The following is a 22,442-nucleotide window of genomic DNA, read 5'->3' on the forward strand; positions in this document are numbered from 1 at the left end:
CCAAAGTGCTGGGATTACAGGTGTGAGCCACGGCACCTGGCCTAATTTTTGTATTTTTTTGTAGAGACAGGATTTCTTTATGTTACCCAGGCTGGTCTCGAACTCATGGGCTCAAGCAATCTGCCTCCCTCCACTACCACCTCCCAAAGTGCTGGTATTACAGGCTTTAGTCACAGGGACCTGGCCTCCCTTTTTTTTACTTTTAGTAACTTTGTATGGGATTTAACTTCTATACTTTGTTTCCTTTTTATGTGAATTTAGTTTTCCTCAACTTTTAGAAGGAAGCTAGTCAAGATAACGTTTCTAACTTCATACAACTTCCTCTTCTGTTAAAAAATTATGGCACTTGTTTCCTAAGAATTCCTGGCTCTGTCCCTGTGCCCCATGTTAGTCTGTTCCTTCTCTGTTCCTTCTCCCTTTTTCCTGTCCTGTTAGTTTTGGTCATCTCTCAGCAGTGGCTCTTCATAGCAGGCCCTCTCCTGGAAAGGATCTCTGACCGGTTAGTGTCAAGGGTTCATGGGGGTTAAACTCTCCTGGCCCCTTTATGTCTTACCTTGGGTTCCCTGCCACTTGTGTACTATTGGTGTGGGCAAACCTCCTCCTAGCGCGCTGCGGTTCTCTAATTGGGTGCTGTGCCTTCTGGGTCGTACCTCTTGGGTGTTGGGAATTCTCCTGTTTTCAGGTCCTTTAATAAGGCTGGATTGCTTCCCACGTAGGTGCTGTAGCACTAGGGTTTGTGGCTGTGGTAGTTTGTCACCACCAACTTGTATTTTGGGGTTCTTGTAAATGTCTTTGCTATCTAGTTGTTCAGTAATTATGTGGGATCCAAGAAAATCACAAAACATTTCCATAAACATTTCCATCTCCACTTTTCCAGAATCTGCTAGATCTTCTTACCCTATTCTTAAAGAGTTTGCTGTATATGGTTTAATTTTTTCCTTAATATTTTTTCTTGATATCTTAAAATATATCTATGAATATTGCTTATTTTATTATGATGCACTCAGGGCAGTGAGGGATATTCACCTTAAGTCTTTAGGCATTTGTCTTTTTAATAGCTTTATGTAAATAGATATGGTAGATTTTTCTATCTTGTGATGCTGAATTTTATTTGTCTCTGCATTGATGTGACTAAGTTTCTTTTTTCTCATTAGGATGGTTTTTCTAATATCTCAAATCTAATTATCAAACTTTACAACTGTGTGTGAAGTGGGAGCAAATAAATTCCAGGTTTTGAGGGAGAGGAACTTTGCTTTTACTAGTGGGAGCCTTTTTGTTTTCTCCTGAATTGTCAAAGCTGTGACAGTTGCTGCATAGGCAAGGTCATACCCACAGTAGAAGGAAATAGGGCAAGGATTCAGTTTCTTCAGTAACCTCTTGTGTCACAGAATTGAACATTTATTGCTAAGGAAACAGGAAAATTCTTTTAAAATACATTTTTTGAGTAAAGATTAGTTTACTTAAATAAATACAGGCAGTCCTTGCTATGCAGAATAAGTAAAACAGCTAAAAATAATAATGCAAGCTGAAACCATGCAAAGCAATTTTAATAGTCAGTGGGAAAATTACAATTGTTTTGTGATCTTTAAAAATTTTTGTTAAATCACTAAAAACTTTTGTCAATTACAAAAGTGTAGGGAAATAAAAAAATAGTAAAACTACTGTTTTCTACAGTATAACTTAAAATACTAGGAACATTGAGAATTAAAGTATTTTATTTCTTTGTAAAAAGCTTATCAATAGTAGTTTAAACAGCACTTCTCTGTGTCTTTTCTGTGCCTTGGTTGCTTCCAACATTTTATCCTTTGCAGTTTTAATGTCATGAAATATCTCCTAGAGTTGCTTTAATGTGAAGTATTTTCCTGGAGTCACTTCCTTTGGGACGTTGCCATTCTTTCCATCACAACCAGTTTCCTCACTGATGTTGGTAAGTTCTGTGGCTGTATATCTAGAGGCTCTCAAACCCTGTCAGCCTTGACACAGTCAGCATTTTCTTCTGTAACTCCATATATTCAAATTTCACTCCAGCATTATCACTTTTCATTTCTTTGCTGCATTTTCATCTTTGTTGGCCAGCCCCGTTTGGATTATCTGTATTTGTAAAAAGTCCTTTGGGGTTTATCAGTGTAAGACAGGCAACACACTGCACTCTGGCTGTTTGTTGTCCATTGACCAATCACCAATAGAATGAAAGAAGGGAGGTGATTGGTCACTGATCCTGATGTTCATCTGTTATTTACATGGTGGTTTGTGGACTGAAGAGCTGGCAATGAAGTTTGTCCTTTATATAATTACTCACAGTAATGTATGATAACTGAAATTTGAGCCATGTTGTTGGGGACTGGTAATTAACTAAACCTTGGTATAAACCATGGTAATTGAAATTTGTGCATATTAGGATTATGCAAGGCAAGAACTCTGCCTGTAATGTAAAAAAGCATACTTAGATTTGGTAAAAATGGTAAAGATAATAATGGGACTGAGTCTGAGAAATTTATGCAATAATGTAGTGTTTAAAAATATTTTTTAAAAAGTTAAGATTAAGGAATTATAGAGAAAATCCATGAAGGGGTGTGTGTATGTGTATACATTAATACTAAGGGTAAAGGTCTGAAAGGACAAAGTTGTAGTTTGTTCTGTGATTTCACTTTTCTACGGTGTTGAATATTCATATGACCAAAACCTTCATTTCTATGACCTGAGTAATTTCTTCTGGCACCGGATTGGCTCCCTCTCACAAATCCTCCTCTGTAGATGACTGATTTGTTTGTTACTTTTTTTTTTTGAGATGGAGTTTTGCTCTTGTTGCCCAGGCTGAAGTGCAATGGCGCGATCTTGGCTCACGGCAACTTCCGCCTCCTGGGTTCAAGTGATTCTCCTGCCTCAGCCTCCCGAGTAGCTGGGATTATAGGTGCCCACCACAATGCCTGGCTAATTTTGTGTTTTTAGTAGAGGCAGGGTTTTTCCATGTTGGTCAGGCTGGTCTTGAACTCCTGACCTCAGGTGATCCACCTGCCTCGGCCTCCCAAAGTGCTGCGATTACAGCTGTGAGCCACCATGCCTGAACGCTTGTTTGTTTTTGCAGCAGAGGGAATAGTGGTGTTGTAGGTTAGGCCTGCATTTATTTTTTGCAGATAAATGGAGAAGGGAGGAATGGTGGAAAAGATTACACAAGTGGCTAAAGGACTGACTTAAGGTTTTTATCTGCAAATTTTACAACTAGAGGGAGAAAACCTCCCTAAATATGTTTATTGTAAACATTTAGGACATATTGAAGAGTATAAAGAAATAAAAATATAAAATCACTTATAGTTCCATTACTTAGATGAACTACTTCATCACTCTTAATATTTTGGTGTATGGCCAGCCATACTCTTCCTTTTTTATACATGCATACAGACTTTTGCACTTTTATATAAGACACATTGAAGTGGCATTACACTGTACATGCTTCCTATAAGTGGATTTCCAGGGTACACACAAACTTTTAAAGCGTTTCTTTATGTAAAATTTAAAATATACAAACAAACAAAAAAGCAAACAAAAAAAACCCCCAGGATAGAAACCAGACGAGTACAATGAACTTAATGTACCTATCACCCAACTTCAGTGATTTCAGTACACGGGCAATCTTGTTTCATCCATAGCCACCTACTTTTGCATTATTTTGAAATATCTTCCAGGTAAGTATTTTGGTATATTTCAGTTAAAAACTTGACATTTTGCCAAATTAACCTTTCAGAAAAGTGTTATCCATGTATACCTGACAGCAATCAGATTTAAAAAGTCTTTTTATTTTTATTTATTTTTGAGACAGAATTTTGCTCTTGTTGCCCAGGCTGGAGTGCAATGGCATGATATCAGCTCACTGCAACCTCCGCCTCCGGGGTTCAAGCGATTCTCCTGCCTCAGCCTCCCCAGTAGCTGGGATTACAGTGCCCGCCACCACGCCCAACTAATTTTTTGTATTTTTAGTAGAGACAGGATTTCACCATGTTGGCCAGGCTGGTCTTGAACTCGTGACCTCAGGTAATCCACCTGCCTTGGCCTCCCAAAGTGCTGGGATTACAGGCGTGAGCCACCGCGCCCGGCCTAAAAAGCCTTTTAAAAATCTTAGTGTTATGAGTTAGATGCATATATATCATTTTCCTCAGATAATACAAAAAAAATCCTAACAGTGAATTTGGCCATGCTTATACTCTAGCGTCAAACTTCTAGTTTCCCCATCAGTATATATCCCTCATAAAAATGTTGTGCCTATTGATAGGGTGACCAAATAACTTATTGTCCAAACTGGGACACTTTGAGATTGAAAGGATGCACTGTTAATAATAATGCCCATGTAATAAACATAAACCAGGACTATATTTTGGCGCAGCTGGATTGTGTGCTCATCCTACCATTAGATCATGCATGTAAGATATATATACACACGATCACTATATTACATAGTCAATAAGTGGTAAGATTTATTAAGTTTAAGTGTTTAATATATGCCCATGCATGGATATATATTAAAATCTTCCCTTTAAAAGGGGTATTTTGAATTGGTAACTCAGAAAGTCCTAAGTTTTCATTCCTATGTGTTTTTGGAGCTGACAGTGATCATTAATTTTTTTTTAAGTACTGTAGCTTTAATTTTCATAATTAAGACTTTGTATTTGTATTGATATTTGCAGCTGGAGAATGCTGGAGGAGACCTTAAGGATGGCCACCACCACTATGAAGGAGCTGTTGTCATTCTGGATGCTGGTGCTCAGTACGGGAAAGTCATAGACCGAAGAGTGAGGGAACTGTTCGTGCAGTCTGAAATTTTCCCCTTGGAAACACCAGCATTTGCTATAAAGGAACAAGGATTCCGGTAGACTTTTCACTAATCTTTTCATGAGGAGATTGAACTTAGATTGTGGAATATTTTATTATTAATTTGCTTGAGCACTGAATTTTTCTACGAAAATAAGATATGGAATGGTTTTATGAGAAATTTCCCATGGCTCTGATTTGGGGAGAAAAAGGAAAAATTTAAGCTTTCAGTTTAAAAAGATTAATTTTAATTGTACAGTTAAAAGAACTTATTATCATTTGAGTATTTTATGTTTTATAGGATTTGTGGGTCAGAGTTAGATGTAGCTGTTGTGGCCATTCATTCATTTACTTAAAAGCATTTCATCAAAGGAAAGTAGGAAGTTGGCTAGAATACTCCAAAGAAGAAATCTGTGTACAATAAGTGTTTTTGCTTCCTATCCCAATAGACTAGTTTCTAAAGTATGGAGATTTCTTAAATCTAATATATGGGCTAATTTTGACAGCTTGTACCCTTAGAACTAGTCAAAATAACAGCCAGCTTATGTAGTTTCTTCCTTTAACAAGTATTTTTGGTTAATGTCATGCTTTCTTTTTTTTTTGAGGTGGAGTCTCACTTGGTTACCCAGGCTGAAGTGCAGCGGCACGATTTTGGCTCACTGCAACCTCCACCTCCCAGGTTCAGGTGATGCTCCTGCCTCAGACTCTCGAGTAGCTGGAACTACAGGCGGATGCCACCACACCTGGCTAATTTTTGTATTTTTAGTACAGAACGGGTTTCACCATGTTGTCCAGGCTGGTCTCGAACTCCTGACTTCAGGTGATCCGCCTACCTAGGTCTCCCATAGTGCTGGGATTACCGGCGTGAGCCACCGTGCCCGGCCAGTGTCATGCTTTTTAATGCTTTTTTTTTATTGTTGTTTTTTCTTAGATTAAGACTGTTACGTAGAAGCAAGCAACTGTAGTTTATGTCCTTAATTGGCTCTTAAACTCTAATATTAGATGTACTATGCTTCTCCCAAAATTTAAAATTTTATTTTTCTTAAAAGAATTGTCTTTCCAGTGTGAAAGTGGTTAAAAGAACTTTTAAAGACTTCACAGACATGTGTGCATTATCCTGTGTTTTGTTGGTTCTGAAGTAGAGTGAATTAGAAATTATAAAAGGCGGGTTTAAATTTAACTCTGCTCTAGTGTTAGGATACAGATAACAAATGACTCTTTTAAACTATGGAATTTTAGAGTAATAAGGGACCCTTGAGTTTATCTAATTCAGCTGACTTTATTTACCAGCAAGAACTAGTTTTTTAGAGGGATCAAAAAACTCTGTGATAAATCTGAATGCCTCTCTGTCAAATCAGAGCTCCATCATTCCCCTCACCCAAAACAAACAAAAAATCCCCAGCAAACTAACAGACTAAACAGATACTAGAATAGGATAGCCGAATACTTGGCAAGAGAAATCTAATGGTGTTTCATGTCACTTGATCATAAACAGTGTCTAGGTTCAGCTTGTACCTAGAATTTCCCTTATGTAGTAGGAGAATAGAAACTATACTGCTGTGGCTTTTATTACTGTAATCCTTTCTGTAGAAATAACTATTTGACCACCCCTTTTCTAGAACATTTTGTGACATGAGAGACATCTTAACCTACCTATTTTTATTTTTTTTTATTATTTTTTTGAGATGGAGTCTCACTCTGTCACTCAGGCTGGAATGCAGTGGTGCGATCTTGGCTCACTGCAGCCTCTGCCTCGCAGGTTCAACCTGGCAGATTCTCCTGCCTCAGCCTCCGGAGTAGCTGGGATTACAGGCATGTGCTGCCATGCCTGGTTAATTTTTTTATTTTTAGGAGAGATGGGGTTTTGCCATGTTGGCCAGGCTGGTCTTGAACTCCTGAGCTAAGGTAATCTGCCCGTTTCAGCCTCCCAAAGTGCTGGGATTACAGGCTTGAGCCACCCCTCGCGGCCCACCTATTTTTAGAAGCTTGATCTGCCTGATACATAAAATTGGTATTTGGAATGAATTACGGCTTATTGGGCCTTGTGATTGCAAGTTACTTTCAGAATAGCAGGATAGAAATGGAAGGCTCAAAGAGTGATTAGCTTTTAAAGATTTGTTGAAATAAGACTTTCTTAATTGGTTTAAGTACTACTTGAGTTTTATCCTTAACTAAGTCCATGACTTTTTTGTTTTTTTAATAGCACTAAGAATCTTATATCCTAGAGTTCTTTAGCAGATTAAGGGGTACTGGGCAGTCCCATGGTGGTTATCCTTTGTGAAACTAAATATAATAGAATCTAGAGGTCTTGATTATTAAGTATGTGTTTTATAGAATTTTAGCTTCTGTTTTTTTTGTTTTTGTTGTTTTTTTTTTTTTTTTTGAGATGGAGTCTCGCTCTGTCACCCAGGCTGGAGTGCAGTGGTGTGATCTCTGCTCACTGCAAGCTCCGCCTCCCAGGTTCACACCATTCTCCTGCCTCAGCCTCTTAAGTGGCTGGGACTACAGGCGCCCGCCACCATGCCCGGCTAATTTTTTGTATTTTTAGTAGAGACAGGGTTTTGCCATGTTAGCCAGGATGGTCTCGATCTCCTGACCTCGTGATCCAAGCACCTCGGCCTCCCAAAGTGCTGGGATTACAGGTGTGAGCCACCATGCCTGGCGTTAGCTTCTGTATTTTTAAGGAGTTAGGTTATAGATCTACCCTTAGGGGTAACCCCATCCCCCTTTAGAATTGTTATCTTAAATATCTCATATTTATCATCTGAGTAGCTTGTCTTCCATCTCTCTTTTGCAGGACACACACTAACAAATGTTTACCACATCTCAGGTTGCCCATACAAAGTTCAAAAGGTGCTTTTGCGCTCATTGAAGTTGCTGTTTTTTTAAAAAATGATCTAGCTTGCTGACTATTTTTTTTTTCTCTCACTGTTTTGGTTTTTATTTTTTTAAATTTTTTGTAGACATGGGGTTTTGCCACATTGCCCAGGCTGGTCTCGAGCTCCTGGGCTCAAGCAATCTGCCCGTCTCTGTTTCCCAAAGTGCTGTGATTACAGGTTTGAGCCTCCATGCCCGGCCTTACTGAGATTTTTTTTTTTTTTTTTTTAATAAATTTGACTTATGTTGTATTGTTCTTCTGGATGTATTATAAATCTAGCAATATACTTTGTATATTTTTATATGACAGGGAATCACTATTTAAAAAGTGTGTTGCAGTCCAAATTTGTAAGTAAGTTTTGATTAGATTTTACAATGCCTTTTTCTTTGAAATACAGATAAATCAGATTTATCTGCAAACTCAAAGTGAGTTAGAGAGTATCTTAAATTGAATAAAGGGCCTAAGTATACCTTCATTGTGTGAGTGGGCACGTGTGGCAAACTGGAGAGCATGTGCAGCTTGAAGGTGCAAGCCTCTTTATGATTCCAGTTGGTTGTAGTTATGCAGGAGTGAAGGCCCAGTGTTTCCAGATTTTTTTTTCCCTGAAGAAATTCCAGAAATCTGAATTTTTGTGAAATTCTTGATATTAAAATGTTTAAGTTTTTTTGAGTGAATACTCATGGCCAGTGTAGATGTATTAGTGGCCAGGAGAGGAACATAGGCCTCAGTTTGCAGTTTTCCCTTATTATACTAGTTTGACTCCCAAGTTAACCCATGCTCTGCAAATTATAAGATAGCTAAATTATACTACTGACCTGATTTCTGAGAGCAGGGCATGTGGGGGCAGAAGTGTTACTAGCTCCCTTTCCTGGGCTCAGGGAAAATTGTTGGGGATGGTGGATGCTGTAAACAGGCAAAGTTGGGTAATGTATACTTTCTATTCTGCCGTCTTTTGTTGTAGAGTATTTTGCTCTGAGCCATCCAGGGCCTTCATAATACCTTCAGTTGTTGTTCTTTGACCTGCTAGGCTCTGAGAAGACCTGTATTTTCACCATCTCTAGAATTCTTACGTACTTCTTCCATTGATAAGGAAACAAGTAAAGCAAATCCATGCTAAGTATCACAGATAGAAACATTGGTATTATCTATTTGGAAGTTTGTGCTTATTAACAAGTAAATGCTGAATTGATAGACTTCTAAACATTGCAGTAAAGTACAGTAAAAATAATTAAACCGTGTAGGATGACAATTCGCTGTGATATAATTAGAATTTGCTACATTCTACCAAAAACAACGCAATTTCTGGATCTGTGTTGTTTCCCTCAGTGGTACAAGGGAGAGAGGGCATAGACCTTGTATAAAAATTAACAGAGATTCTTCACTGATTGTTCCTTAAATCACAGTGCTATTATCATCTCTGGAGGACCTAATTCTGTGTATGCTGAAGATGCTCCATGGTTTGATCCAGCAATATTCACTATTGGCAAGCCTGTTCTTGGAATTTGCTATGGCATGCAGGTATGTCAGCAAATTTGTTTTGAAAGCTTACTTATATTTTATTCTGTTTGTGAGTCATACTGTATTAGTATTTTCTCTGTTTAGGATATTTAGGATACTTAGTTGGATGAGATAACTTGTGCATGTTACAACTATGTGAATTGCCACACTAGTATGGCAGAGCTGGCCTGATAGGGAATCTGTTTTCAAAGTAGTAAGTACACTGTTTCATGTAACAAAACACTATCCATTTAAAAAAACCTTGGACATGCAAATTTACATAAAATTTTCAGAAATAGTACACAGAGCTCCTGTATACCTTTACCCAGTACTCCAGTTGTTGACATTTTTGAACCATTTGAAAGTTGCACACGTGATGCCCTGTTACTTATATTTCCTAAATATTAGGACACTCTTACTGCATAACCACAGTACAACTATCCAGGTCAGAAAAGTTAACATTTACTCATTGTTAGAATCTAATCCACAGACTCCTTCACATTTCACAGTTTGTCTCATTAATATCCCTTATAGGCCACAGATCAGTCAGGACTATGTGTTGTTTTTAGTTGTTGTTTCTTTAGACTCTTTCAGTCTGAAATAGTTTCTCAGTGTTTCCTTCTCTTTCATGAGCTTGAAAGTATTTTTAAAAAGTACGTGTTAATTATTTTGTAGAACATTTCCCAACTTTGGTTTCTGTGATGATTCCTCATTGTTAGATTCAGGTTATGAACTTTTGGCAGGAGTATCACAGAATTGGTGCTGTGCTTTTCAGAGCATCTTATCAGGAGGCACACGGTGTGGATTTGTGGCATGACAGGTGATGTTAACTTGGATTATTTGGGTAAGATGGTGTCTGTCGGGTGTCTCCATTGTAACATTAATTAATAAGTATATGTGCCTTGGTTTTATATCAAAAGTAAGAATAGGCCAGGCGTGGTAGCTCATGTCTGTAATCTTAGCACTTTGGGAGGCCAAGGCGGGTGGATCACCTGAAGTCAGGAGTTCGAGACCAGCCTGACCAACATGGGGAAACCCTGTCTCTATTAAAAATACAAAAGTTTGGCCAGGTGCAGTGGCTCACGCCTGTGATCCCAGCACTTTGGGAGGCCGAGGCGGGTGGATCACCTGAGGTCGGGAGTTCGAGACCAGCCTGACCAACATGGAGAAACCCCCGTCTCTACTAAAAATACAAAATTAGCTGGGTGTGGTGGCGCATGACTGTAATCCCAGCTCCTTGGGAGGCTGAGGCAGGAGAATCGCTTAAACCTGGGAGGCGGAGGTTGCGGTGAATGGAGATCATGCCGTTGCACTCCAGCCTGAGTGACAAGAGCAAAACTCCTTCTCAAAAAAAAAAAGTAAGAATAAGTAGGGACTTACTGAGATCTTGAGATAAGATACTCTTCTTTTTTTTTTTTCAATTACTTTGTTTTTAGAGGGGTTTTAGGTTCACAGCAAAATTAAGAAGGTATAGAAATATCTTATATACCTCCAACCTCTACACATGCATAGCTTCTTCCATTATCAACATCCCACACCAGAGTGATACATTTGATATAACTGATGAACCTACATCAACACATCATTATTCCCAAAGTCCTTAGTTTAGATTAGTGTTCATTCTTGATTTTTGTACATTCTATTGTTTTGGACAAATGTATAATGACATATATCTACCATTGTAGTATTATACATTTTCGACTGCCCAATCCTTTATGCTTTACCTGTTCATCCCCCAAATCCTGGCAACCACTGATTTTTTTTTATCGTCTTTATAGTTTTGCCTTTTTCAGCATGTCATGTAGTTGGAATCATACAGTATGTAGCCTTTTCAGATTGGCTTCTTTCACTTAGTAATGTGCATTTAAAGTTCTTCCATGTCTTTTCAGTCTGGGTAGCTAATTTCTTTTTAGCACTGAATAATATTCCATTGTATGGAGGTATCACAGTTCATTCACTCACTCATTCAGTAAGTGACAGTTTACTTATTCATCTACTAACGTCTTGGTGACTTCCAAGTTTTGGTAATTATGAATAAAGGTGCTATGAACATCCATGTACAGGTTTTTGTGTGGACATAAATGTTCAACTTTTTCAGTATATTCTAAGGAGAGTGATTACTAAGTTGTTAAGAGTATGTTTAGTTTTGTAAGAAACTGCCAAAACTGTGTTCCAAAGTGGGTGTATAATTTTGCATTTTACAGTAAAAGCCTCTTCTTTCCTTTCAAAGTTCTTTGAAAAGTGTTTGATTATGAGTTTGACTTGGCAAAAAGAAAGATTTTTTTCCATCTAGTAGTCTTAGAAGAGCCTGCACCCTGATTGAGTTGAATATTGGATATTGGCTGGCTTCTTTTTTTTTTTTTGTCCCAAGGTGTAATATATTTATATAATTTATTGATTTTCTTTGTCAGAGTACTCAGTGTTAATCATATAGCACAACTTATAATTATATTAAATGGTTGTTAGTATATTGAGAGGCTTTGTAACATTTCCTAAGGAAGAATCTCACAAGATATATTTTTAAGGCCTCCTTATAGTGAAATAAGTCTGAAAAATGCTCCTTTAATTTAAGAGATAATGACTTAGTGTTTCCCCATTATGTCAGTTTCCTGATATAATTATAAGGCCAAATTGTTCTGTCATTCACTAGGATGTTTTATAGCCAAAGCCAGGCCTGCTGATGTTAAATGCATGACAATTTTTGCCTTTATTATCATCTGAACTTTTGTAGTAAGATAATGGGATATGCCGATCTTGGTTATTTGGGCAGAATTTGTCCTTCCATAAAATAATGATATAGATGATGCCGTCTAGCTAACGTGTTGTTTGTAAAGGACTGCCACTTAGTGACTAGGTTGGGTAATTTTAGGACCTAAGTGTATACCTTTGCCCCCCATGACATTCTGAAATTTGAGCAATTTCAGTGTCTTATATACCATCTTTTCCCATTAACTGGACTCTCCTGTCAGAGGCTTTCTAATTGCTTCCTGGTGATTCTTTGCTTTAGAAGAAAAATGTCTATACTGCTCCCTTTATATCTCTTAACTGATTTACATCCCCCAGCCTAAAAAATAGAATATTGGTAGAGCTTTTGAAACTTTGTATGTCTCCATTCACATTCTTCTCTTCCTATCAGAGGTGACCAACTTTCCTGAATTTTGTTATTCATTCCCTTTCTTTTTTTTATAGCTTTATGCATATGTTTATATTCCTAAATAATATATTAGTTTTGCCGATTGACCTACATATAAGTGAAGTCATACTACCTGTATTTTCAACTTTGGTTTTGAGATTCATTCATGTTAGTACATTTTATTGTAAATTATTCATTTTCACTATTGAATTTGTTTGAATATAGCATGTTACTTTTACATTCCAGTGTTCATAATGTTGGCTTTCTAGTTTCTTTCTATTATAGACAATATTGCCATGAATATTTTTTTACTTGTTTTCTGGTGTTATACATACACAGAATTTTCTCTAGGGTAACTGGCAGTAGGAATGCTGGGTCATAATGTACATTTTCAGCTTCACTAGGTAAATGATATTATTTCCCTCAGTTTATGTTCCCACAGCAATATATAAAAAATCTTCTGCTCTATATCCCTGCCAACCCTTGACATGATTAGATTTTTTTTTTTGTATTTTCTTATCTGCAAAGGTATTAAATGGGGGTCACGTTGTAGTCTTAAAGTTAATTTTCCTTGTTATTGTAAGATTCATATGTTTATTTGCCATTTGTGTTTACTATAGACACTTGTTCATTTTTATATTAAATTGTCTTTGTTATTGTGTTGTGGGAGCCTTTATATATTCTGGATACTAAACTTTTCCCAACTATATATATTGCAGATACCTTCTGGATTGTGACTCGTCTCTTCACTCTTTATGGTTTCACTTGGCTTCTTTATATACTCCCACAAGATTTTGTCAAATTATTTTTATTGGGCAGAATTTCCTTCCCTTTCTCCCTTCCCAATCTAAAACTTATAAAACTTTGACATATAAGAAAGATAAGAGGAGATGATCTGATTAGGTGGTGGACCTGGAGTACTATATGGCTTTCTTTGAGGCAGTTAGAACCTTGGGGTTTATCCAGGAATCCATACTGGCCACATACTTTGCTAGGGCCCTTGGGCTGTGAAGAGACCTGAAGACATGGAGGAGAGAACATAGTCTATTTTGATAATCACTTTAGTTTGAATGGACTGGAGTAGGAAATGAGGGGGAAGGTGAATCCAAAAATTAGACAAGGGCCAAGTAAGGAAGTCTTGTGTTTAATATAAGGAACTTGGATTTTATCCTGTAGACCAGGCATCAGTAAGCTATGGCCTATAGACCAAATCTGGCCTACCACCTGTTTTTGCATGACCTGCAAGCAAAGAATGATTTTTTACATTGTTAAATGATTGGGAAATTGAATAAAAATTATATTTTGTGATGTGTGAAAAATAAAATTCAAGTCTGTGTCCATGATAAGGTTTTATTGCAACAGTCACACCCATTTCTTTGTAAGTATTGTCTATGGATGCTTTTGAGCTGCAGTGGCAAGAGCTAAATAGTTGCTACAGACACAGTAGGGCCTGCAGAGGCCAATATTTTTCTCTGGCCCTTTAAGAAAATTTACCAACCCTTGCTGTAGATGCTAGAGGGCTAATGAAGAATTTAATCATAGACTAACACAATCATCTTTATATTGTAGTAGCTAACATTGGTAGGTCTCTAGAATATTGCTGGAAGATGGGCAAGACTAGAGTCAAGGGAAATGATTAGACTGTAGCAATGTTTCTTAAATTGCATATTAGTTAATGTGCTACAGAACAGAGTTTTGTTTTTGAGTCTTTAGTTTGACAAATACTGTGTTAAACAAGTGCTAGCAGGTGTCTTTACTGCTGGAGTGAGTTCAAACCTTCATTGTGGGACAGTTTACTGTGAATGCCTAAGAGGAGAATGTAGAGGGCACCATTTGCTAATGGTTTTGAAGAATATGCTACTCTGAGTTATAAGAATGAACATTTATTTAAGTCATCTGTCTTATTTTCTGTCAGGGGATGGGTCAACCTGCATTACACATTGTTAAGGCAGATATCTTCTGATATCTGTTGTGGAACAGATGCACTAAGATGAGTGGGAGTGTTTATATCACTGCAGATTTAATGTTTGCAAAAATCTTCTGTATATTTATCTGATATGGGAAGTTTGGAGCATGTAAATGATAAATAAGAAAAGAAGATTGATTAACAGTGGAGGTGCTGAATTGAAGAGACCACTTGAAATCAGTCGATAAGCGTATGGGACTTGAACAGATGAGCTTAACTGAAAGGCCAGATTTTCTTGCTTATCCCATCTCTATAGCACAGCCTTCGGCAGGCTTTCAGACTGTTCCTTTGGAGCCAAAGACTAAATAGCTTGGAAAAATTTATTGTCTAATTCTTGTTCTGGTACAAGGTTCTTGTTGTCTGCTGTATCTTTTTCTAAACTCAGAATACCTTTTAAAATTCTTTTAAATCAAACTCAGGTGTAAGTAATTAAGATATCTCTATTTTTAAGCAGATGAATTCATTAAAGTACACTAAGTGGAAAATCTGCCAGTGTTTGACAGAAATTAACTGCAGGTCAAATTTTGAATCCAATTTTGTTTTGTAACAATGCCTGTTAATAACTGTATAGTTATATATAACAATACCAAATGGTCTACATTTATTAAACTCCTTTTATTTTGGGGATACAGGTATATCAGGTATTCTGAAAAGAAATAATATAAATTATTAAATCAGTATAACAAAATGGGTATTTTTCTTTTGATTTCTATTAACATTAATTTTTTTCTTTGAACAGATGATGAATAAGGTATTTGGAGGTACTGTGCACAAAAAAAGTGTCAGAGAAGATGGAGTTTTCAACGTTAGTGTGGATAATACATGTTCATTATTCAGGTATTACATTTTTAGATGAATAAGAACAATAGTAATTAACTAAAGTTGATACTATTATTTTTAACAATTGGAGATTCTATAATTCATAAACAAAATTAAGGGTATAGTAGTGACCACAAGTGTAATTGTCATATTTGCCTTCCAGTTGAGTGTCAAGACAATGTGGGTTGGTGGTGATGTTAATAGGGAATAAGGAAGGTATTTAAGAAATTTGAAAACGCCCGTGCAGTTGTGGAACCCTACTTGGAATCGTATATTGTGATACCAACATTTGTATTTTCCCTTTTCACTCTTTGATCTGTTTTTAAAGATTATTATTTTTCTTTTTCTTTTTTTTTTTCGAGACGGAGTGTCCCTCTGCCACCCGGGCTGGAGTGCAGTGGCACCATCTCAGCTCACTGCAACGTCTGCCTCCTGGGTTCAAGCGATTCTTCTGCCTCAGCCTCCCGAGTAGCTGGGACTACAGGCATGAACCACCACGCCCAGCTAATTTTTGTATTTTTAGTAGAGACAGGGTGTCACTATATTGGCCAGATTAGTCTCAAACTCCTAGACCTCGTGATCTGTCCACCTCGGCCTCCCAAAGTGCTGGGATTACAGGTGTGAGCCACTGCACCCTGCCGAAGATTATTATTTTTCAAAGGAAGATTAATAAAAAAGCCAAGGTTGCTCAAAATAATTTTTTAAACTGAAGTTACTCATTGTCAAAATGAGTTTGAAATCCAGTGCTTGTTCAGCTTCATAATGGAGAGGTGTTGACACTTACATTCATCCTTATTTCATGTGACTCATCTTGAGAAACATTTCAGGAATCTTGTATGTGATATACCAGAAGAAGCTTTAAACATAAAGATTTGGTTAAGATTTGACATTTTTCTGTCTTTCTAGTTCTAAAATTCTGGGACTCTATCACAACCTATACTATTCCTAAACAACAATGTCAACAACAAACCCCAAAATATCTTTTTGGCATTAATGTACTTTATCTTCTTGCTTTATTTTTAATTTACATTTTTATTCCTTAGTATTATTTATTATTTATTTTGTAATTTAATTTAATTTTTTTTTTTGAGACGGAGTCTCACTCTGTCGCACGCCCAGGCTGGAGTGCAGTGGCAAGATCTCGATTCACTGCAACCTCCACCTCCCGGGTTCAAGTGATTCTCCCACCTCAGTCTCCCAAGTAAGTGGGATTACAGGCAAAATTTTTTGTGTTTTTAGTAGAGATGGAGTTTCACCATATTGGCCAGGCTGGTCTTGAACTCCCGATCTCAGGTGATCTGCCTCGGCCTCCCAAAGTGCTGGGATTACAGGCATGAGCCACCGCGCCTGGCCGTTCCTTATTATTATTTAATATCGAGTTCTTAGTCAGATTTTCCATAACGTAAACAGTATATTTTTATGGTTGATTTGTTTGAATCAGGGTCCAGAGAAAGTGTACACATTACATTTGATTAATGTTACTTAAGTCTCGTAAGTAACACTTACTTAACTAAGTATCATTAATTTGTTTGGCACTAGAGGTCCACATTGGTACTGGGTTGTAACTGTTTCTAGGACTTTCAGATAACAGAGTTGGGCAGTACCTAGTCTTTTAGAATTGGGAAACAGAATCATTAGTGTATACTTATTTCCAGTTAAAATGAAAGATTATAGGGTTTTTACCTAACTCTTTTGATTTTGTATCTCCCTACTCTTAAGCTGAAAATGTTGATTGCTAATTATATTATTTGTTTTAACCTACAGTATGCCTGTATCTATACTGTACTTACAGTTACAGGATAACAGTTTCAGTACTAAGTCCTATTACTACTTACATAAGACTACCGAATGAAGTGTTAAGGTCTTTGAAATACCTCTGTTCTTAACATAAATCTCAACAGATATATAATGTTGAAATTATTGTTCTGTAATCTCTTGAAATTATTCCTGTGTGTCTGGTTATACTACCAACTTCATATATTTATTTGTTCTAGTTTCCTTCCAATTTTTATGGATTGCCTTTTTTAAGGTTTAAGGTTTTTTATTGGCTTTATTTGTAATGGACATAATATTTGAATTCTAGCAGTATTCCATTGTCACTTTTTTTTTCTGTTTTTCTAATCATGTATGGCAAGCTTGTGTTTCTAAAACAAAAGAACCCATGAATCATGTTTTTAATTAAGATATTTGTGTGTTTTATTTTTTGTACGTTTAGGGGCCTTCAGAAGGAAGAAGTTGTTTTGCTTACACATGGAGATAGTGTAGACAAAGTAGCTGATGGATTCAAGGTTGTGGCACGTTCTGGAAACATAGTAGCAGGTGAAAATTCTAAAAATTTTGCAGAGTTCATTTAAAAAACTTTATCTGAAGAGTAAGCATATGCTTGTGTATGAGGTACTCTTTGATTTTTCCTTTTTCTTCTGATTTTTCTTCTCTTTTTTTAAAGATAATAATGAATGTAGGATTAACTGTTACGAAGGGAATTTAATAATAGGAGGATTATCCAGAAGTCTCTCACTTACTGGTTTACTGGTTTGCTTTGAAATACGTTGAAAAATGTTCATCCTAATATAAGCTTTTCAAACATAAAACACTGTACTTTTGTAACTCAGGAAAAATTTGAGAACTCGCTGTTTTCATACTATACTATATTCAGAGTTACTTGTCTTTTATTCCTTTCTTAGGTATACATAGCCCATAGCACCCAAATAAGTACTCAAGACATTTCCCTGAACCAGGGTTGGCAAACTGTGACTTGTGGGTCAAATCTAGTCTTTTGCCTTTTTTTAATGTCCAGGAGCTAAGAATGATTTTTACATTATTAAAGGGTTATAATAAAATACAGGGACTGTGTATGTTGCACAGAACCTAAACTATTTACTCTCTAGTCCTTTGCAGAAAGTTTGCTGACCCATGCTCTTAAACCATTTTGTTCTCTAATTTTTTGAGGAAGGGGAATTGACTTTCTGGCTGTTTGGGGTTTTGACTTGCTTGCCTGAATAATGTAAATGGTCACTAATATTCCTGGAAGTTAGTAAAAGAAAAAGGTGGGTTTATCACTAAAGTTCTCTTTGAGATACCACACCTAAATAATAAGTTGAAAAAAAGATTTGTCATGGACATGCTGAATTTAGTAATCTGCCTGCCGTTACTTAACAGACATTAGCATAATGTATGCTAATATGTTAGCATAGGAATGCCCAAGAATGGTTTTATACTAAAAGTTTTTTACTTCATAAAAAAAGTTCAACAGTGGTAGATAAGCTTGTGTATTTTTATTCATCCAACAAACATTCGAGTACCTATTATGTGTCATGCACAGTTCTAGGTGTCAAGGATTTAGCAATGAATAAAATAGGCCAGGTGCGGTGGCTCTCACCTATAATTCCAGCACCTTGGGAGACTGGAAGGTGGATAGCTTGAGGCCAGGAGTTCAATCCAGCCTGGGCACCATAGTGAGACCCCATCTCTACATAAAAATAATTTTAAAAAAATTAGCCAGGTGTGGTGATGCACATTTGCAGTCCTAGCTACTCAGGAGGCTGAGGTGGGAGAATCATTTGGCCCTAAGAGATCATGACTGTGGTGAGCTGTGGTTGTGCCCCTACACTCCATCCTGGGCAACAGAGCAAGACCCTCTCTCCTAAGAAGAAAACAAAACCCAAAACCAATATAGCAACAATGCTTGTTTAACACTGGAAAAAGGGAAAGTAAACAATAAAGAAATACAGAATATGTCAGAATCAGATAGTGTTTACATTGAAAAAATGGGGGAAGAGGGTATTCTGGAATATGTGTGATTAGGGTTGTTGCAATTTTATAGGCTATTCAGGGAAGGCATTCCTATAAGATGACATTGGACATGAAGAAAATAAGTGCTAACCTTTTTGGATATTTGGGGAAAGAGGAAACAGCAGTACAGAGATCCTGGGTGGGGACCATATTTGAGGAGCAGCAGGAATCCATGTGGTTGGAGCAGAGTAAGCATGGTGGGGAGAGTGAAAGAAGGTGAAGTTAGAGAGGTAGTTGGATGCCAGAACACAGGACCTTTGGGCCACTGCAATACTTTGGCTTTACTCATAGTGAGGTGGGGTTTTAAGTGAAGGAGGGATGTGATCTAATTTAAGGATTAAGCTGTGATGAGGAGAAAAGATACAGGGTGAAAGAGAAGCAAGAAGACAAGCTAGGAATTTATTGTAGTAATCAGGAGAGAGACAGTGTTGTCAGGATCAGGATAGTAGTGATAGATGCAGGAGAAAGATAAAGGGGAGGGTACCTGGAGAATCTCCCACCAGCCTGCCTACTGGGAGAACAGGGTGGGGCCACAGGAAGTTCTCACCCTTTGCAGGAGGGAGGAGCCTGGCCTTTCCTGTTCCTGTGTGGTGACCTCGGATTCAATCTGTGAGATGGGGGCCTGTTAACAGGAAGCCTTCTCACTTTGCTGAGAGTTTTTTTCCCTTTTTCTCAATAAATTCCATTCCCCCTTACCCTTCAAAGTGTCTGCGTGCCTAACTTTTCCTGGTCATGTGAAAAGAACCCGGTTTTTTCTACAGCAGTAGAAGAGGAAGTTGTTAGGACCAGGGTGGCAGAGATGGAAGTTGTCAGGACTAGGGTGATAGAGGTAGACATTGTTAGGAGTGATTGGATTCCACTGTTTTGAAGGCAGAGACAGAGGATTTGCTGTTAGATTGAATATGGAGTGGGGAAGAAAAAGTAGAATCAAGTTTTAGCTCCCAAGTTTTTTTGCCTGAGGAACCAAAAGGAAGATGTTTCTATTTACCTGATTGGAAAGACCTCAGGAGTTTGAGTTTGCATGTTAAATTCAAGATGGTTTATTAAACATCAAAACAAAGGTGCTGAGTAGGCAGTTGTATATATGAGCCTGGACTTTAGAGGAGAAAACTGGGCTGGAGGTATAAATTTGGGGGTGTACCAGCATACAGACAGAATTTTAAGGTGATGAGAGTATGAGATCTCTTAGAATATTTAGAAAAGAGATTTAAGGGCTGAGGACTGAGTAACTTCCATGTGTAGAGGTGGGCAAGATGAAGAGGAACCAGCAAAGAGATTCAGAAGGAATAGACGGTAAAATAAGTGAACCAAGAGAGTGGTATGCTGAGAGCCAAATAAAGTGTGAAGTACTGTGGTATAGTAGAATGAGTATGAGTTTGGGAGCCTGTCAGGCCTGATTTAGTTACTTAATTACCTGAGAGTTCATACAAGTTTCTTGATATCTCAGAGCCATAAAATAGGAGTAACACATGCACGTGTAAAATACCTAGCCTAACATCTATTGCCCCATAGGTAATATTTGCCAGAAACACATTTGTCAAGTAGTTGAATATATTTTTGTGGTTAATAGTAGTCAAGAAAGAAACAGTATATTCTGACAAGTCTAATATATGAGATTCTTTTAATATAAGAACTTGATAGCTGTACAATGCATTTGCAAGCCATGTGCAACTGAGAACCAAAATTGAATTATCAATGCACTAGATAGACAAGGCAACTGAAGTAACTTGGGTGGAGAGGTGAGAATACTGTGAAACAATCTCTATGTGGGACTTAATGTACGTCCTATACCTCATTAATTGCTGTGTCAAGAAAGACCTTTATAAAGAAAGGTTATAGCAATGTAGTTTTTGTCTTTGTTATGTATTTCCTATTCCTATAGCTAAAAATCCACTGAGACATACCAGTTTTAACATTTATAGAGGAAGAAGGCTGGGTGCAGTGGCGCACACCTGTAATCCCAGCACTTTGGGAGGCCGAGGCAGGAGGATTACTTGAGCCCAGGAGTTCAACAGGCAACAAGATAAAACCCCATCTCTTCAAAATATTTAAAAATTAGCTGAGTGTGGTGGCATGCACCTGTTGTTCCAGCTACTCAGGAGGCTGAGGTGGAAGGATCACTTGAGCCCAGGAGATCGAGACTATAGTGAGCTATGATTACACCTCTGCACTCCAGCCTGGGTGACAGAGCAGTAAATACCCTGTCTAAAAAATAAAATAAAATAGGCCGGGCGCAATGGCTCACGCCTGTAATCCCAGCACTTTGGGAGGCTGAGATGGGCGGATTACAAGGTCAGGAGATCAAGACCAGCCTGGCCAATATGGTGAAACCCTGTCTCTACTAAAAATATAAAAGAAATAAGCCGAGCGTGGTGGCACGCACCTGTTGTTCCAGCTACTCGGGAGGCTGAGGCAGAAGAATAGTTTGGACATGGGAGGCAGAGGTGACAAGTGAGCCAAGATCGCACCGCTGCACTCCAGCCTGGGCAACAGAGCGAGACTCCGTCTCAAAACAAAACAAAACAAAACAAAAAACAAACAAACAAATAAAATTGGCTGGGAGCAGTGGCTCATGCCTGTAATCCTAGCACTTTGGGAGGCTGAGGCAGGTGAATCACTTGAGGCCAGGAGTTTGAGGCCACCTGGCCAACATAGTGAAACCCTATCTCTACTAGAAATACAAAAAATCAGCTTGGCGTGGTGGCACACGCCTGTAATGCCAGCTACTTGGGAGCCTGAGGCATGAGAATTGCTTGAACCCAGGAGGCAGAGGTTGCAGTGAGCCGAGATCATGCCACTGTACTCCAGCCTGGGCGACAGAGCGAGACTCTGTCTCAAAAAAAAAAAAAAAAAAAAAAAAATGAAACCGTAGAGGCAGAGATTGTGAGAAATTAATTGTGGTTATTGCTTGAGTCTTTTCAGCATGAAAAAATTTTAATTTGTGACTATTTTCTCTATAAAGCCATAGCAAATGAATCTAAAAAGTTATATGGAGCACAGTTCCACCCTGAAGTTGGCCTTACAGAAAATGGAAAAGTAATACTGAAGAATTTCCTTTATGATATAGCTGGATGCAGTGGAACCTTCACCGTGCAGAACAGAGAACTTGAGTGTATTCGAGAGATCAAAGAGAGAGTAGGCACGTCAAAAGTTTTGGTAAGCAAATTATTATCTGGAAGTCTACAAATTTATATCAATAATATTGGAATCCAGGAGTTAGAGTCCTCAACACAGCCCTTAAATGTTCTACAGTTTTAGAGTGCTTTTCCAGTTACCATACATATCTTTGGTATAAATAGCACTTTTAGGTAAAGATTTAAGCCAATAGTGTTTATTCTCTTTTTGCTTGTTTTGCTCAGTTTGATTTTTCATTTTACCCCGTAGGTTTTACTCAGTGGTGGAGTAGACTCAACAGTTTGTACAGCTTTGCTAAATCGTGCTTTGAACCAAGAACAAGTCATTGCTGTGCACATTGATAATGGCTTTATGAGAAAACGAGAAAGCCAGTCTGTTGAAGAGGCCCTCAAAAAGCTTGGAATTCAGGTCAAAGGTAT

The 22,442-nt window shown here is 37.7% G+C and overlaps 1 protein-coding gene across 2 annotated transcripts in view; it reads left to right on the plus strand.

Annotated features, from left to right (window-relative positions):
• The window catches only part of GMPS (guanine monophosphate synthase), a 68,493-nt gene that overhangs the window by 19,514 nt on the left and 26,537 nt on the right, over positions 1 to 22,442 (plus strand). For both annotated transcript variants that reach the window (XM_055110612.2, XM_003806090.5), the window contains exons 2-7: positions 4,680 to 4,861; positions 9,085 to 9,199; positions 15,017 to 15,114; positions 17,312 to 17,415; positions 21,851 to 22,044; positions 22,273 to 22,438. In XM_055110612.2, coding sequence (XP_054966587.1) covers positions 4,680 to 4,861; positions 9,085 to 9,199; positions 15,017 to 15,114; positions 17,312 to 17,415; positions 21,851 to 22,044; positions 22,273 to 22,438 — 859 coding nt within the window. The remainder of the gene's footprint in view (positions 1 to 4,679; positions 4,862 to 9,084; positions 9,200 to 15,016; positions 15,115 to 17,311; positions 17,416 to 21,850; positions 22,045 to 22,272; positions 22,439 to 22,442) is intronic.

The sequence above is a fragment of the Pan paniscus genome, chromosome 2 (assembly GCF_029289425.2).
Source record: "Pan paniscus chromosome 2, NHGRI_mPanPan1-v2.0_pri, whole genome shotgun sequence".
NCBI lineage: Eukaryota > Metazoa > Chordata > Mammalia > Primates > Hominidae > Pan > Pan paniscus.